Here is a 16,636-nt window from a genome sequence, read left to right as displayed (position 1 = left end):
GTCTGGCAGGCATGCCTTTCAGGTTCCAGGAAAGAGCTTTATCAGACTCAGTATCACATAAATCCACTAGTCATACTCTACTAAATAAATTACATCTCGGGATAACTAACCACCTGGTGACCAAAGGGCCAATTCAATTACTTCTAAAAGGCTAAAGGTCTCAGATACCCCTGAAATTATTTTTCATATCTCCCATAGACTGAAAGGAAATGAGTTCCAATCATATTTCATGTTACATGTATTTTCAAAAAATAAATAATGGGTGATCTTTAGTTTGAACATGGATTTCCCTTGTCTTCCAGGACGGTATAAATATTTACCCAAATTATCCAAATTAGAAATCAAGGAATTATTTATTTTTTTCCTCTCCAGTATATCCAAGCAATCACCACGTCCTCTTATGCTTTAACTGCATATATGAATGTCTGTGAGCCCATCACATCTTTTGTATTCCCATTGCTACTGTCTTTAAGTTTGTACTCCTAAGAATCCTTTCTTAAATAACCTACTAATTTTCTTTATTCCTAATCCATCCTAAACAGAGTAGTCAACATTTCTATGCAAAATAGTGGTATTAATGCCTGCTATACCCAAAGTCCTTTGTGGTTTCTATAGGATACATTGAATTGCTAGGTTTAGTACACAAAGATCTGCTATAATCTCAGCTACAAACCCTTTTGCCAGCTTCTTTTTTCCCATTTCACATCACACCAATTGTAGACAATGAAGCGTTTCCCAGTTTCAGAGGCAATGCAGACCAACCTGACCAATAGGTTAACAGCCTAGCAGTCACCCAGGCAAGTGACTGATACTATTGTTGCTTTAACAGGGTCAATATTCAGTGTACCCAGCCTGGGCTCAGCAAATGCAGTGTTTTCATGGGTTATCTGCTAGCACTTAATGCCCTTCTTCCCTCCAGGGACTGTAACCCCCAGGCATTTGTTGGAATCCAGGGATGTGTTCCCTCAGGTCCTACATCTAAAGGGCTCAGCACTTAGTCCCACAGACAGTTTCCAGATTTTTCTGCTACTTCTGGATCAGAGAAGTCTCACATTACCCAAAGGGCAGTAATGTGGAAAATGGAGTGAAAAGCAGGAAAGAAAATCTTCAAAAAATTTAAGTGGCAGAAGGCAATTCTCTAAATGAAATTTAAATAAAGGCCACACCAATATGACTGGATTTACCTCTTTCTATGCCATCTTCCACCCTATAGCTAGAGTCATCTTTTTAAAATCAAAATCAGATTATGCAGTATTCTGTGTAAAAATTCCTCAGGGATCCTCACAGATCTTAAAATAAAAGCCAAACTCCTTTCATGGCCTACAAGGCTGACAAAGATTCCCTGCTAGATCAAACTTTAATTAAGACTCCTGAACCTTCTTCTAAGTCCATCTGTGCACTTCCTTGTACAATCCAGTTTTGGCAAGGACCCTGTTAAGTCAGTTTAGTCAGAACTCCCACCCTCAATATCTGATCACCTTCCATATCTGATCAGATTCTTATCCTCCACCATCCCCTGGCTGAAGACAGGCCAGGGTGATGTCCTATCACCCTGGCCTGTCTTCAGCAAGAATTCTATTAAGGTGGTTCCAGAATCCCCCTCACCTGTGATGTTTCCTTTTAGTGATTTTTCATCCAGTGACACCCCCACACACACACACACCGTTCCTTGGTATAAGTTCCCACTTGTTTGTGCTGTATTTGGAATTGATGTCCCTTCTATCCCAGGGTCTTTATTCCTCTACTGAATAGCTCTGGGGAAAAACACTTTTTTTTAATCCCTTTACTGTCCAGCTCTGTTTTTTCCTTGAAAAGGCCCTTCATCATCTGAGTCTTGCCTAAATACTCTGCCTGTACCCCCAGTCTCCCCTCTCATTATGTCCCAGAAATTATCACGTCCACTTATTTGTTAATTTTTCTGTTCATTTATTGTTTCTCTGTCTAAGGTGTATGTTTCATGAGAACTGAAGTCTTGGCAGACTTATAAACTGCACAGTTCCGTCAACACCTGGCACATGTGAGGCCCTAATCAGTATCTGCTTAGTGAACAAATGGATTAACACACCATGGCTTTTCTACTTCAGGGCCTTTGATTACACTATCCTTCAACTTTAATCATGGCTAACTCACTTTCATTCTTCAAAGTTCAGCTCAATAGTCAACCTAGAATGGTTTTGGTTGACCATCCACCTTATTTATCTCCTTTATAGCTCTAACCATAACCTATTCATAACCTTGCTTGTTTAATCTGTATTTGATCTATTGTTTACCTCCTCCACTGCTAGGTAAGGTCCAGCTGTTCTCTCCTGTACATCACTGTATTGTCTGTCCCCTGTAGAGTGCTTGGCACATAGAAGGCATTCACTATAGTATAGTCACATCAAAATTAATTTGACTTAAATTCAACTATATTCACTCAAAAAGGATTTGAGGGAAGATTCCATTTGCCATTTTACTCAAGGAGCGCAAGGCCCAGAGTAACTAGAGAAGCAGAGATATGTTCCCTCGGTTCTATGTCTCTCCACAGCACTCATCACACAAGGACCTCCATTCCCAAGACAGATTTGAGGTATTTTTTATTCACATTTTCTGATATTGAGGAATAACTCACTGTTGGATAAACCATATTTTATAGACAATTTTGAGTATTTTTCAAGGTGGGTTTTATGTTTTGTTTTTTTGGCCTTACCCCCTAACTTCAAAATCTAACCCATGTATAAGATGCAGCTGCATAGAACACTGAGCACTGAATGTAAGTTAGTCTTTCAGGAGAGCACAAAGAAAAGCTGATGTAGCTTTATTGTCTGATACATGTTTGAGATTTTAAATGTATAGACATTCAGGACTTCCCTGGTGGTGCAGCAGTTAAGAATCCACCTGCCAATGCAGGGGACACAGGTTCGAGCCCTGGTCTGGGAAGATCCCACGTGCCGCAAAGTGACTAAGCCCGTGCGCCACAATTACTGAGCCTGCGTGCCACACTACTGAGGCCCGCATGCCTAGAGACTGTGCTCAGCAACAAGAGAAGCCACCGCAATGAGAAGCACGCATACTGCAGCGAAGGGCAGCCCCCGCTCACCGCAACTAGGGAAAGTCTGCGTGCAGCAACAAAGACCCAACGCAGCCAAAAATAAATAAATTAATTAATCATTTAAAAAAATAAAATAAATGTATAGACACAGGAAAAATATGGTTATCTTTAATATGAAACTGTATCATAATTAAGCCAATAGGATTTAAGGAGGATAAGAACATTCAGACTCCCTTGAGGACTTATTTCCTTGATCTATATGAGCTATAATGAGTTTTAGATTAGAGCAATAAAGTATTGCTGCTAAATTATATTAAACAATATCTGTATAGCATTCTATAGGGTATGAAGCACTTTCACATATAGTATCATATTTTGTATCTGATACTTAAAAAATCTTGGGAGAGAGATTGTTGCTGTGGCTATTGGGTTTGTCCAACACTTAATACTTAATACTTAGCAAATTAAGATTATCAGGATGAAATCTGAGGATTAGAGTTGAAGCTGCATACTTCCATGTTTTTCCACCCAGGAGACTCTGATACTAAACTTAACAGGACTATCTGCTCCAGTTAGGGAAATTGTTTTTTGCTGAATTGTTAAGAACTGGAAATAATTGCTGGACCCAGAGCTATAACTAACAAAGAGAAAAGTGTTTCTTAGCATTGGGGGAGCCAAATGTCTCTTACTGTGAAGGCAATGCTGTTTGGGGTGTTATGTGATGAATAATACTCAAAGTAATGTTTCCCATACTGAAAAATATGCCTTTTAGAACTAAGAAAACAAGATCCTCACCCTCTTCATTTCTCATCATACATTGGTTGTATCTGTAATAGTCTCAACCCCTACCATCCAGGTATAAAAGATGAATCTGGAGAAAAGAGATCTTATCTAATCTCAGGCAACTGATTCTAAAAGTAAAAGATATTTTACATTTTAAGGATTTACCACACATTTTATCTTTATCATACCTATCTTCTAAACCTATTGTCAAGTAAGAATTGTTATATTAGAGAAGATACTCCTGAGTAGTGTGTGTGTGTGTGTGTGTGTGTGTGTGTGTGTGTGTGTGTGTGTATGCATGTGTTGTGTGGGTACAGCAAATAATTGGAACCTTATAGCTGTGTGTATTCAGCAGGTAGGGATGCAGGTGACTGCTATATTTGGAGGTCAAGCCGACTCCTTCTTCATCCCATCCCAGGCTCTAGTGGTGGCACTTAATACAACTATCAGCCTGCTGTCTGCTCCTGGTATTCAATCAATTATTTTGAGTATACAGGTAAAAAATTATTTTCTGGTGATTAAATAAATAACCATTTTGGGGAGAGAATACTGAAAAACACAGTATTAGATACCTCTTTTGACGGAAACAGTGAGACATTTTATGAAAAGAGTAAAAAGTAACAGAGTGGCAGTAGAACAAAGATATTCTATTTTATAGAAAAAGACAACAGACACAAAAAATTTATTTGTCACTGGGTAGTAAATAGTACATAAGTGTTCAAACTACTTATATTGTGTTCTAGAGATGAATAATGGAAATGGTGAGAATTTTTAAAAAAATACTCTACTATGGATGGTCAGATCTCTCATTGCTTGCTGACAATATGTTTCATTACTAAATACTTGCTATAGTATGTAGTTTTAGAAATTAAGTCACGGTTCCTCTTGTATAAATGAAAAACTTCCATACCAGATTTTACAGATGCCTAGGTTTGAATCCTGGCTCCAACACTTAATACTTGTCTGACCTTTATGAAGTTAAAGAAAACTCTCTATGTCTCAGTTTTTTCATTCACAAAGTTGCAATAATAATACTACCTGATTCATGGTATTCGGGAAATCAGTGAAATAATAATCCATGTCAAGTGCTTAGAATAGAGCTTGGCACAAATGTTAAGTATAAATATTAAGTGTTCATACCATGTCAACTCAAAAAGGTGGTATCTATCGTAATATTCTGAAGAATAGTAAGTTTGGCTCTCTTTGGGAATTGGGAGAGAGGGGATCATATGGATAATTTTTAGTTTGAACATAGGACTTAAGGTTAATTTGCATAATCAATGTTAGCTCTTATTATTATTATTGTTATTATTAATGACTAGCAATACCTCACCATAAAGTTCTGACATTCAGAAAATACTAAATATTTTTCTCCCTCAACAAGATAAAGCAGCTCTACTCTCATTGATCTGAATGAGACAAATCAAAATAAGACAAAAAGAAGTAAGTACTGGAACCTGTGGTAGCAGTCTTAGGAGAGCTGGGCCATTGAGCAACCTTAGGAGGGGGCACAGAAAGCCAGGAGTGGTTGAGAGATGTGGGGAGTTGTGAAGTTCAGAGAACTGAACCCTGGTCATAGCTTCTTAGAGATATCTTAATCCCGGAGACTTTCCCTTGCCTTGAACAACAGCTCCAATGGAGGAATCCTCATATTCAAGTCAAGGATCATTATCACTGGATTTGCCAGTAGTAGGCACAGTGAACCTGAAGGAGAATGTTCAGATCACAACAGTATCAAGTTTCTACTGAATACCCTTCGAATACTAGGACTATCATTCCATCAGCCAATGGGAAAGAGAATTCAAACAAGCTCCCTTCTTCTCATTCAGGCTCACTGAGAGAATGCCAAGACAAGTTGACTAGGAACCTAACGTGATAAACTACTAGATCACACTACTCTCTGGAATAATTATTCTCAACACACGAATTATTTTCCACAAGGGGCCTGCAGGAGTGTGCTAAATTATTTCAAACGATAAATGTTGGCTTTTCAACAATAACTTATATTTGGAAAGTATGTTACAATTTACAAAACCCTCCTACTTATTCCTAACAATATTGAATAAAAAGTACATTTTACCATCAAGTTTAGAATTTAACTTCAATTAAATTCAACCCAAATTCAAGTATTACTTCATAGTATGATAGTACTATGCTTGATACTAGAAATAGAATGATGATGACCAAGAAGTCTGAATGAAAAAAGTGATAGGATCCTTGTAAGACTAAGAGAGGCAGTATGTATAAAATATTTTTTCCTGTGTCTGACACAAGATGCATACTTAATGAATGAGAGTGGTGTTTACCATTAATAATAACAAGCTATACTCTCTGCCTCTATCTTGTAGGTGTTCACAGTGTACTTAAACACAGCAAAAAAATGCTTGGCATTTGCAAGTGTAGGAAAAGGGTGTTTACTTAACATGGTCAAAGTACTCTGTTATATGCAAGTTTAATTTTTATTCCCTTGGGTTAAGGGTGAATAAAGCTAGGAAATTATGTTCTACCATATAATATCTGCTAACCAGGTAAGTTAGAAAAACACCATCACAGCACTTTAAAGGACAAGCCTGGAGACTCCTCAATAAGAATGCCAGATGTCTTGTTCCTATTTTATTTTAATCAACATCAAATGCTTTTATATTTCACTAAATAATATCATTTGTTAACGTCTCAAGTTTGTGATGCTGAATCTTTGGCTATAGCCTATTTTTAATATATATGCACCAGGCAGGACCATCTGTTTATTCTGAACTTAAAAAAACATTGTCAGTGTGTGGATGTGCTGAATGTAATTTATGTTTGCACATGAAACTTAATGCCTGGCATTATTCTAGTTCATTGATTATCTGCCAATGGAACCATGTTTATATTACTCATTTTATTATAGAAAAAAAGTTTAAAAAAATAGACACAGCTTTCCAAATGTGCCCAAATATTTTAGATTTTTTTCAGAGTATAAATTGTAACTGTCAACAATTAGCAACTGTATAAATTAGCATTTAGTATTAGACTTCTGATCAAACATAAGATGCTACCTAAAGGAAGACTATACACATTACTATACAGAATAAATACAGTACTGTTTTCACCAGCTTTATTACTAGTGGTTTACCATATTAGAAGGCGGAATGTATCTGGTAACTGGCAAACTTTTATGTAGCAAAATATTCAAAGTATCATCCTTAGTAATAAAATGGAGGACATTTTTCAGAAGTTAATGTCTTTTCTTGGTTATTGACAGGAACTTACCTAAATTGAATTGCTAGTGATGTTGTGAAGAATTCATAGGTAGGGTTCTATCATTAACTGCTAAGGCTGTCAACAAACTGTATAGAAAAACAATGAAAGAAAAGCAAACCAAAAATAAAACAACAGAGTTTCAACTGAAGAGTGTGCCTCAATTGGTATATTTGAGTCTCAAAATTCACCTCTGCTTAGGATTCTAATTCAGCTTCCAAAATAAATTCCCACCCAAACACCTTCATTGAGTGCTTCTGTCTGTAATACAGACATGATTTTGGGGTAGAGTATTTTGTGAGTAGTTAGAAAGCAAACTAAAGGTTAGGGACAGAGGATCCTTGGTGAGGACACATGTCCTTCAGAACTGCAACTTCTAATGAGCCCTGCTAAGAATTCCATTGTGCTGATTTACAAATCTGCTACAAAAATAACAAAGTAGACTTTCATTTCAGTTATAACACACAAAATTGGGAAATATGTCTGAAAAGCATAGAGAACTTATTTGCATACAGAAATATATAATAATCCCATTAAATTAAGTACAAAATTGTAACAAACTTGTTTTAATAATGAAAGGTTTAAAAATAATAGTGCTTCTAGATGAAACTATTTTCTTTTTAAAGTCCTGATTAATGAGATGTATGGGAAGAAAAATTACTATAATGGTGAATGCTGACTCAGGATCTTATTTTTATTAAGTAGTTTATAGTGAGGGTTGTGACTATTTTTTCTATTTATAGTGGCAGCTCTGGTTAATTACCTTGTAATGTATTGTGACATTAATGCACTAGTAAACTATTGGAATTTACACTCCTATTCAGTAATAAAATCTATAAGTTGAAGAATGCATATAAAGTTATCACAGTCATAAATTATGTGACCAAATGCCATGTATGATCACATTAAACAATAAAATCTCTCAAATTTACTCATCGGGCGTAGGTGCCACTGAATTTATTAAATACTTCAGCTATTTTGAAATATAGATTTCAACATTTTTTTCAAGGTTATTTGGTAACTTGTTACTACATTTTCCATATGGTTACTAAGAGCATGTTGGTCACAATTAAAATACACAATACCAAAAAAGAAATACATTTTGACAAACAAGTGCATCAATTTCACAAAATATTTTTTCCCGAAAAAGTGAGTGCAAAAGTGAAAGAAATCAAGAGAATAGAAAGGAGGTAGTATGGTGACATGTGGATCAAAACCAAAATGATTCCTAAGCTACATATAGAACTTAAGGGGATGAAAAAGAAATGAAAATGTCACATATACTTTTTGAAAAATAATTATATAATTATTTTTTAAAATAGAGGTTAAAAAACAATTCCAAAGTTACCAATAATTAGTTCACTATCTCAAATATTCAAAGCACAATCACTGTTAAAAAAAAAAGGTACCAAGTAATCCAAAATATTTGAGATAAGAACAGAATAAAATGGCAAAGTATCTGAAGCAATCTGATATGTAATTGTATGTTAGAAAATTCATACTTTCTACTGAAAAATTCCCTGTTCTAATATTGATAGCTATATTAATACATTTTAAACATTGTTTTGTATTGCTCTTGATGGATATCAAAAAGCTTAAGTATGATTTTCCTATGAAAATATAGTCAAGTCTGTAAAATACACAGGGAATTAATATATAAAGCAATAATTCCTAAAACATGAACATGCATGTACACTAGTGGAAATTGGTACAGGGAGGGAAAGAAAGAGAATACAGAGAACTGTAGGTCAGTGGGGGAAGGGGACTATCAAGACATAGCTCTCATTTTCTCAATATGTATAAAATTATAGTAGAAAAATAGAAAAAATAGATATCTAATGTGGTTTTTCAGGTAGTTCAAAGGATATTGCTATATAATCACACAAAAATTATTAGAGACAGTATTTCAAAGTATTTAAAGAACCTAATTTATCTTATTGTACACATTCAAATCAAAACCTATAATATACATGAGAGACTCCCTCTCTGTACATAGATATAGATAATGTACAGGTCATTTGTGTAATTTAAATATCAAAAATGTACACTATAATTAGAAACAGTAAATGCAGATGAGGGGTGAGAGTTGAAAGTTGAAAGGAAATACTTCGTGGTTCCAAAGCAATGATATTGCCAACTCTTACCATTTCCAATATTTGTTTTTAAATAAAATATTAGATAGTTTTAAGAAAAAAAGCACAAGATCTTTTGCAATGTTATTTTGGTGATTTATACAAACCTCTTTATTTATTCAATTAAATGTTCTTTTTTTTTTTGAAAATTACGGGACTATGGCACATGAGCTAATGACTATAACTGCAATTGCATTAATCACAGTAGTTTAGGAGGGTCTCTGGGTCAATGCATGTAGAGGAACTATGTGAGAACTAGAAGTTATCAAGACAATTCTTCTAAGGTAGAGAGCACAATTTGAGATAGATATAAAGCAGAGATCACTGCTGGATTCTAGTAGATCATTCTTCACCAGGTCAATACCATCACTACTTTTACTAAGATGATGCCGCTTTAAAGTGAAGCTCTTAATAATGCCTACCTGCCTACTAACTCTTCAGGGTGTAGTTTATGTCAGGTTATTTGCCAGGAACTTGACACTAACTGTTTCACTTAATCATCCTTAAAAACTTGTTTTACAGTTGATAGACAGAAGCTGCCTAAGGTCCTGCAGGTCTGCCTGGCTCCAAGGCCCAGACTCTTCCCATATGTCACAACAGCAAACCCCAAAGTTCGCATCAATAGTAATAGCCACATATTATCTAGGGCTTACCAGATGCCAGGCTCTATTCTGTATCATCCTTAATCCTCACAAAGACACTGTGAGGATTTCTTATTTCTGAACTTCTGTGTGGTAGTTGAGGAAATTAAAGATAAGAAAGGTCTAGAACTCCCAAGTTTAAGTTTATTGGCTATAAATTCCTTCATTTTATCACTCAATTTTTGTCTTGCTTCATTCTAAATTTATTTTACTCTTTATGTGCCTAGCCACAGTAGGTTGAAATGGCCCAAATTCCTCTCCTTCCATGGTCCTTTGGATTGTGGTTCCTCCATCAAGAGATGGAGTCCATTTCTTAAGTCTAGGGTTGGCTGTGTGACTGGCTTTGGCCAATGGGACATAACAAACATGACACAAGTAGAGTCTTAAACAATACCTGAACTTTAGGACTTTCCTACTCATTGCAGGGAATCCTGTCACAATGGGAATGAGCTGGGGCTAGCCTGCTGGAAGATGAGAGCCATATGGCCATCACTGCAGATGACATCAAGGTGACTACCAAACATGTGAATGAATTTCCTCCCCTGAAAATCCAACCAGCCTGCTAACTACTAAACATCCAGCCTCAGTCAAGTCAGCACATATGCGATTCAACCAACTCTGTGAACTATAAAAATGTTTCCTGTTTAAGCCACTAACTTTTGGAGTCGATTATTACACTGTCACACCCATGACTTTATAGTATTCTTCCCAAATCATACTGGGATCATGTCTGAAAAATTGAATTATATTAAAGTCACCAACTTGCATAAATAGGTCTCCATCTTTGGTGGGAACAACATTCTACTAAGAATTAACATGTCTAAAACAAGGCATCCATTTAAAATTCATCTCTTCCTCATGATGAGAAATTATGTCATAAGCATCCAAGTAGTTAATCAATATAGAAACCTTAGAGGCATTTCTGCTCTTTTCCCTGTATCAGTTCAGCCAATGCCATGTCTCTTCAAAACACTTCTCGGACCCTACCATTGCCACCAACACACTCCTAACTAATTTCCCAATCATCTTTTACCTGGATTACCGAATGGCTTCCCTCTGTCAATCTTTCATCATCTACACTGATTTCAGAGATACTTTTCCCATATCAAGAACTGATTCTGGGGCTTCCCTGGTGGCGCAGTGGTTGAGAGTCCACCTGCCGATGCAGGGGACACGGGTTCGTGCCCCAGTCCTGGAAGATCCCACATGCCGCGGAGCGGCTGCGCCCGTGAGCCATGGCCGCTGAGCCTGCGCATCCGGAGCCTGTGCTCCGCAACGGGAGAGGCCACAACAGTGAGAGGCCCGCGTACCGCAAAAAAAAAAAAAAAAAAAAAAAGAACGGACTCTGTTATGATGTAACACCCCACTAACTTAGGAAAATTTTTTTAAAAATTAAAAATATTTGATGATTTTTTTTCCAGGATAAAGTACAAACTCCTTGGCATGAGACACAGAATCCTTCACAATCTCCCTCATTACATCTTCCCAGTCTCTTCCTCTAAAACTGCTCCCATTTTACTGTGCACTCAAGAACATTTCCTTAAAAATATCACAACTTTCAGGCTTCCCTGGTGGCGCAGCGGTTGAGAGTCCGCCTGCCGATGCGGGGGACACGGGTTCGTGCCCTGGTCCGGGAAGATCCCACATGCCGCGGAGCGGCTGGGCCCGTGAGCCATGGCCGCTGAGCCTGCGGTCTGGAGCCTGTGCCCCGCAACGGGAGAGGCCACAACAGTGAGAGGCCCGTGTACCGGAAAAAAAAAAAAAAAAAATCACAACTTTCACATATAACATATTCTGGTTCATTCTGCTTCTTCTTTGTAAGGTTCTCTTACTGTCCCTGCTCAGTTTTCTTCTTGAAAAATGAGGATACATCCTTCACAATTTAGGTTGTCACCTTCACTTTCAGTCACTTAGAAATCATTTTAGGAGTTCCTATTGTGCGCCAAGCACAGACCAGTGGCTGGAGGAGAAATAATAATTATGACACTCTTTGCCCTCAAGGATCTTACAGAAGGAAAAAGGGACATTCAAGCTGAAAAATAAAATGCAGTGTTTTAGGAATAATAACTGAGGCAAGCACAGGGGATATTTGGAGGACAGAGGCATGTACTTAGCTCCTGCCTAGTACATGGGAAGACTTAACAGAGGAACTGAAGGTAAAGCAGAGCATTGCAACACTGGTAGAAACTTACTAGGTAGAAAAGAAAAGGTAAGAGACTCCTGGCAGAAGAAATAGCATGTATAGAAAACATGTTCATAAAAGTCAGATCTAATGACTTTTGTTGTATACTATTGAAAGTATAAGAAAATATACCATGCCACTGGGACAAAGTGAGGAGAGTGGGAGGGAGGGGTGGAAGGGAGGAGATATGGAGATATGTGTGTATGTATAGCTGATTCACTCTGTTATACAGCAGAAACTAACACACCATTGTAAAGCAATTATACTCCAATAAAGATGTTAATAAAATAAAAATAAAGCTATGTTCCCCTTTGGAAAAAAAAAAGAAAATATACCATATTACTTTAAACTGAAAAATTAACCTTAGGATATTTGGTATTTATAAAATTAAAAGTTTGTCTATTATTACATTAGTTTGAACATTATAAAACATTTAAAAATCATTAATTTTTAAAAGTAGAAAGATAAATTCTGTATTTAGATTATGAGATAAATGTTACTTTTAACTTCTATATTGTATGACTAGTTATTTTTAAAAATCTTTAAACAGATGGCATCAATTTAAATACATAATTTTAATTTATATACTTTAAAACTAAATTATATTAATAATAAAATGACTTTTAAAAGGAATAATAAAATATAAGATATCACTCTGCAAGGAAATAAATCTGTCAATATGACTTAGATTAAGACATCTTAACTTATTTTAAAATAAAAAAGGATAGTAGAAGAAGAAATTTCCAATAAACAAAAGTAATGGTTATCTGGTAATCTCTAAATCTAGGTTTGTTTTCAACTAGTCTTCCACTATGGATCCTCATTTCTTATTTGGTTTACAAACATTTCTCAAAACAATATTCACATCTTATTATAAATAAGACTTACTCTTTCTGTTATTACATTCCTTACACACCATTTTCCTCCTGTTTTTTAAATAGGCACTGCATTGTAAGATACATATTTACAGTTATCTTTAATTTAATTAATTGTCTTCAACAAAGAATGAATAAATTTCTTTTTCTTAAAACTAAAAAAAAAAGAATACAACTCACCTCTAACAGGGGGTCTTTCTAGCTCAGAGTCAAGGTGAATTGGTGGAGAGATGTACGGTACCTGTCCATGATGTGCCTGTCCTGTGGACCCAAAAATAAATGTTAAGATATTATAATTATGTCTTCTTACATTTTTTTTGGTTTTATGATGTCATACATCTCTCTTCACACTGAATTACTAACCATTACAGAGTGCAGACAGATCTATCCAAACACAGAATCATTATGTGTCATCCAAACCTCAAGCAATTAAATCATTCCTTCTTAAGCCATCTACTTTGTTGTTGTTGTTAAATCACAAGTTTATTGTTGAGTGACACTTTAAAAAATACAATAAAAATGATTGACAAGAAAAATGAAATGCAAAAACTAAAGACATAAAATACAAGTCCCCATTTTTCATTGTTAAACAGACACTAAGTACTCTATCAATTTGCTTTAAGTGTTTCAAAACATTTACTCTCATTTTTTGCATTTATTTCACTGCAGATCAGTAATAAATGGTCTGCAGACTGGCATCTATGTCAGATAACACTTTGAATAGCACTTACTTAGATAACTTTACAACCGTAATTAATTTATACCTTATTTTTATGATTACTTTTAAACTTTTTACTTATTATTTGAGTAGAAAACTACTCCTACTTGCTTATTGTACTTGATGAAAAAATAATAACTAACCACAATATAAAAAAGCAGGTAGATGGATTCATTCTCTGTTTCTTGTAAAGCATGCTGCTAGTTCACATGCATATCTGTAATACATTTTCTGTCTCATGAGTTAAAGTTGATTTGAAGGACTAGACGCTGACTGAAAAAAATTGCTAGCTTAAAAACAAAAGAGTTTTCTAATGCTCAAAGTAGCTATAGCTTGCATACTGATAATCCAGTAAAAAATTAGGATTTTAAGGCAAGAAAGCATAATTACAGAGTTCAATTTCTAAAGCTACTTTATATAAAGAAGGTTTGGGTAAAAGTACAGAACCCACAGCTTTCTTTCTATAATGGGAATATGCAGTTATATTTTATACATTTACTATAGCAATCTACAGGGTTGTTAATCTCTTTTCCTAAACAAGGGAAGTTAATGATACATAGATTATGATAACAATTAGAGTAACCTTCCTGTTTCAAGTAATATTCGACTTGTAATAAACTCTGCTGATTTCTCTTATGAGGCACATTTCAAATAATTAATATGGCTCCCTGTTGATAGTAGCTGCTATTGCTCCCAGCGTTTTTCTAGCTAACAGCAGACACAGTGGAGAGGCTGTAATACACAGAGCTCCTCATAATGGTAACTAAGAATATTATGCTTTCACTGGTCATGTTTCAGTGGAATACTAAAAGCACTATTATAAAAGAAATGACAGCGATTGTGCACTGCTAGCAGTCCATGTGTAATATAGCTTATTAAAAACTTCAGATTATCTTAATTATAAAAACACCTGATGTTTACCTCTGTTGCATACTTGGTTGCAAAAACATTTTTATTTTTAAGGTCTTGTGTCATTACAAATGAATTGGTTTGAAACTTTATTGATCATGTAAATGAAAATAAGAATCTTTCACTTTATATTGGTTCAAAATAACATCAGCATATAAAATAGCATTGATTTCATGTCAAATCAAGGAACATGGCTTTTACTACATATAATAATAACCACTACGCAGTCATACATACATCATCTCCTTTTATGCAACCAATATCACTATAAGGATTTAAAGGTAGGTAATACATTAGTACACACACATTTTTAAATCAAAGATACAAGCAAAGGAGATTAAGTAACTAACATGCAGATAGTAAACAGCAAGGCCAGTCATATTTTGACTTCAAATTTCAAGTGTTTTCATCTATATCATAATATTTTTCTCAAAGAAAGTATATTAAACCTGAAAATAATGCATATAGATTTTAGTGATTAAACTCTGACAAGTAACTGCTTTTGGGACTGTTACCTCTACATTTATAATGAAGTAAACAGTCCCTTTAAATGCCACATTTGCCTTTGTTCTTGGGATAAGCATGTAACCTCAACAGTACTCAACACAGGTACTTTAGGCAGTACAAGTTCACAGTGTGTATATCCCTAAGGGAAAATGGGGATATCAAAGAGCCAGTGGAATGGAATGGGGATTATTGATGGTCAAATTCTGAACCTGGTTTGCCACAATTTCCATTCTCTCTCCAAGGAGAAATCTAGCAAACTGCAGGATGCAGTATGGCAGGGAACGTCACAGTGGTAGGCATTGACTGGGACTCTAAGCCTTAGAGAAAGATGAGAAATGCAGTAATGGATTCCAATCTGGTAAATGAAATTTCTGATCTACAGAATAAAAACTAGAAATTATGGAGGTTGTTGTTGATTGATTAAATTAATCAAATTCTTAAAAAGATTGCTGCCACACTTTAGATCAGTGGTATTCACACATTTATCTCCACAAAAACACATAAAAGGTAAAAAAAACCACATTCTAGTAGGCAATACTTCTAACAAAGGATAACTAATAGATAAGAAATCTAAGGCAACAATTCTCAGGGTAGTAATCTATCATCATCAGGAAGGACATATGGAAACATGGGGAGATGCTGTGCATAGTTTGAAAAAAAATTCATTGTCTCTCAATGTCCCACCCCCCTCATAAAGAATTACTAAAAAAAGGAATTTGGCCAAGTTAGGAGAGTAGGAAGACCTTGAGCTCACCTCCTCCCATAGGCACACCAAAATCACAACTATTTTCAGAGCAACTATTGATGACAAAGAGTGGAAACCAGAAGAAAAGATCTTCTACAACTAAAGATATAAAGAAGGAACCACAACGAGATGGGTAGGAGTAGGTGGAATCACGATATAGTCAAGAGCTGTACCCTTGGATGGATGACCCACAAGGGGGGTCTTGTACCAGGAAGACAAATCCCCAGAACAGTTAGTTTTGAAGGCCAGTGGGGCTTAGTGTCCAGAGAGCCAGAGGGCTGTGGGAAATAGAGACTCCACTCTTAAAGGACATACACAAAATCTCACATGCTCCAGGACCCAAGGCAGAAGCAGTAAGTTGAAAGAAGCCTGGGTCAGACCCACCAGTTGATCTTGGAGAGCCTCAAGAAGAGGCAGAAGGCAACTGAAGCTCACTGTGGAGATAAAGACACTGGTGGCAGCCATTTTGGGGAGTTCATTCTTCCATGTGGACACTGGTACTGGTAAATGTCGTTTTGGAATCTTCCCTCTAGCCTATTAGCACTGGGATCTGGTCTGCCCACCAGCTTGTTTGCACCAGTACTAGGATGCATAAGGACAAGTAACTAACTGGGTGAGGCTGCCTTAAGACCCCCTGAGCCCACAGCCATCTCAGGACATGGCCCTGTCCACCAGAGGGCCCAGGATCTGGGCCTACATACTACTGCACAGACACTAGACCTGGGACCCCCAGGTCTCTGCAGCAGAGACCCTGGGTCCCAGCCCTGCCCATCAGCAGGTAGATACCAGCCCCAGGACCACCAAAGCCCTGCAGCCTGCTTTGTCAGAACCCAGCCAACATACCAAAAGGCCAGCACTAGTCTTAAGATCACT

At 36.3% G+C, this 16,636-nt stretch overlaps 1 protein-coding gene across 22 annotated transcripts in view; it reads right to left on the bottom strand.

Moving 5' to 3' along the window:
• ADGRL3 (adhesion G protein-coupled receptor L3) overlaps window positions 1-16,636 on the bottom strand; it is an 874,612-nt gene that overhangs the window by 261,756 nt on the left and 596,220 nt on the right. For all 22 annotated transcript variants that reach the window (XM_067736151.1, XM_067736152.1, XM_067736157.1 and 19 more), the window contains one exon: window positions 13,065-13,145. In XM_067736151.1, the coding sequence (XP_067592252.1) occupies window positions 13,065-13,145 (81 nt within the window). The remainder of the gene's footprint in view (window positions 1-13,064; window positions 13,146-16,636) is intronic.

Source organism: Pseudorca crassidens, chromosome 4 (assembly GCF_039906515.1).
Source record: "Pseudorca crassidens isolate mPseCra1 chromosome 4, mPseCra1.hap1, whole genome shotgun sequence".
NCBI classification, from domain to species: domain Eukaryota; kingdom Metazoa; phylum Chordata; class Mammalia; order Artiodactyla; family Delphinidae; genus Pseudorca; species Pseudorca crassidens.
The sequence above is the reverse complement of the archived record's forward strand: the minus strand, read 5'-3'. Positions and strand labels throughout refer to the sequence as shown.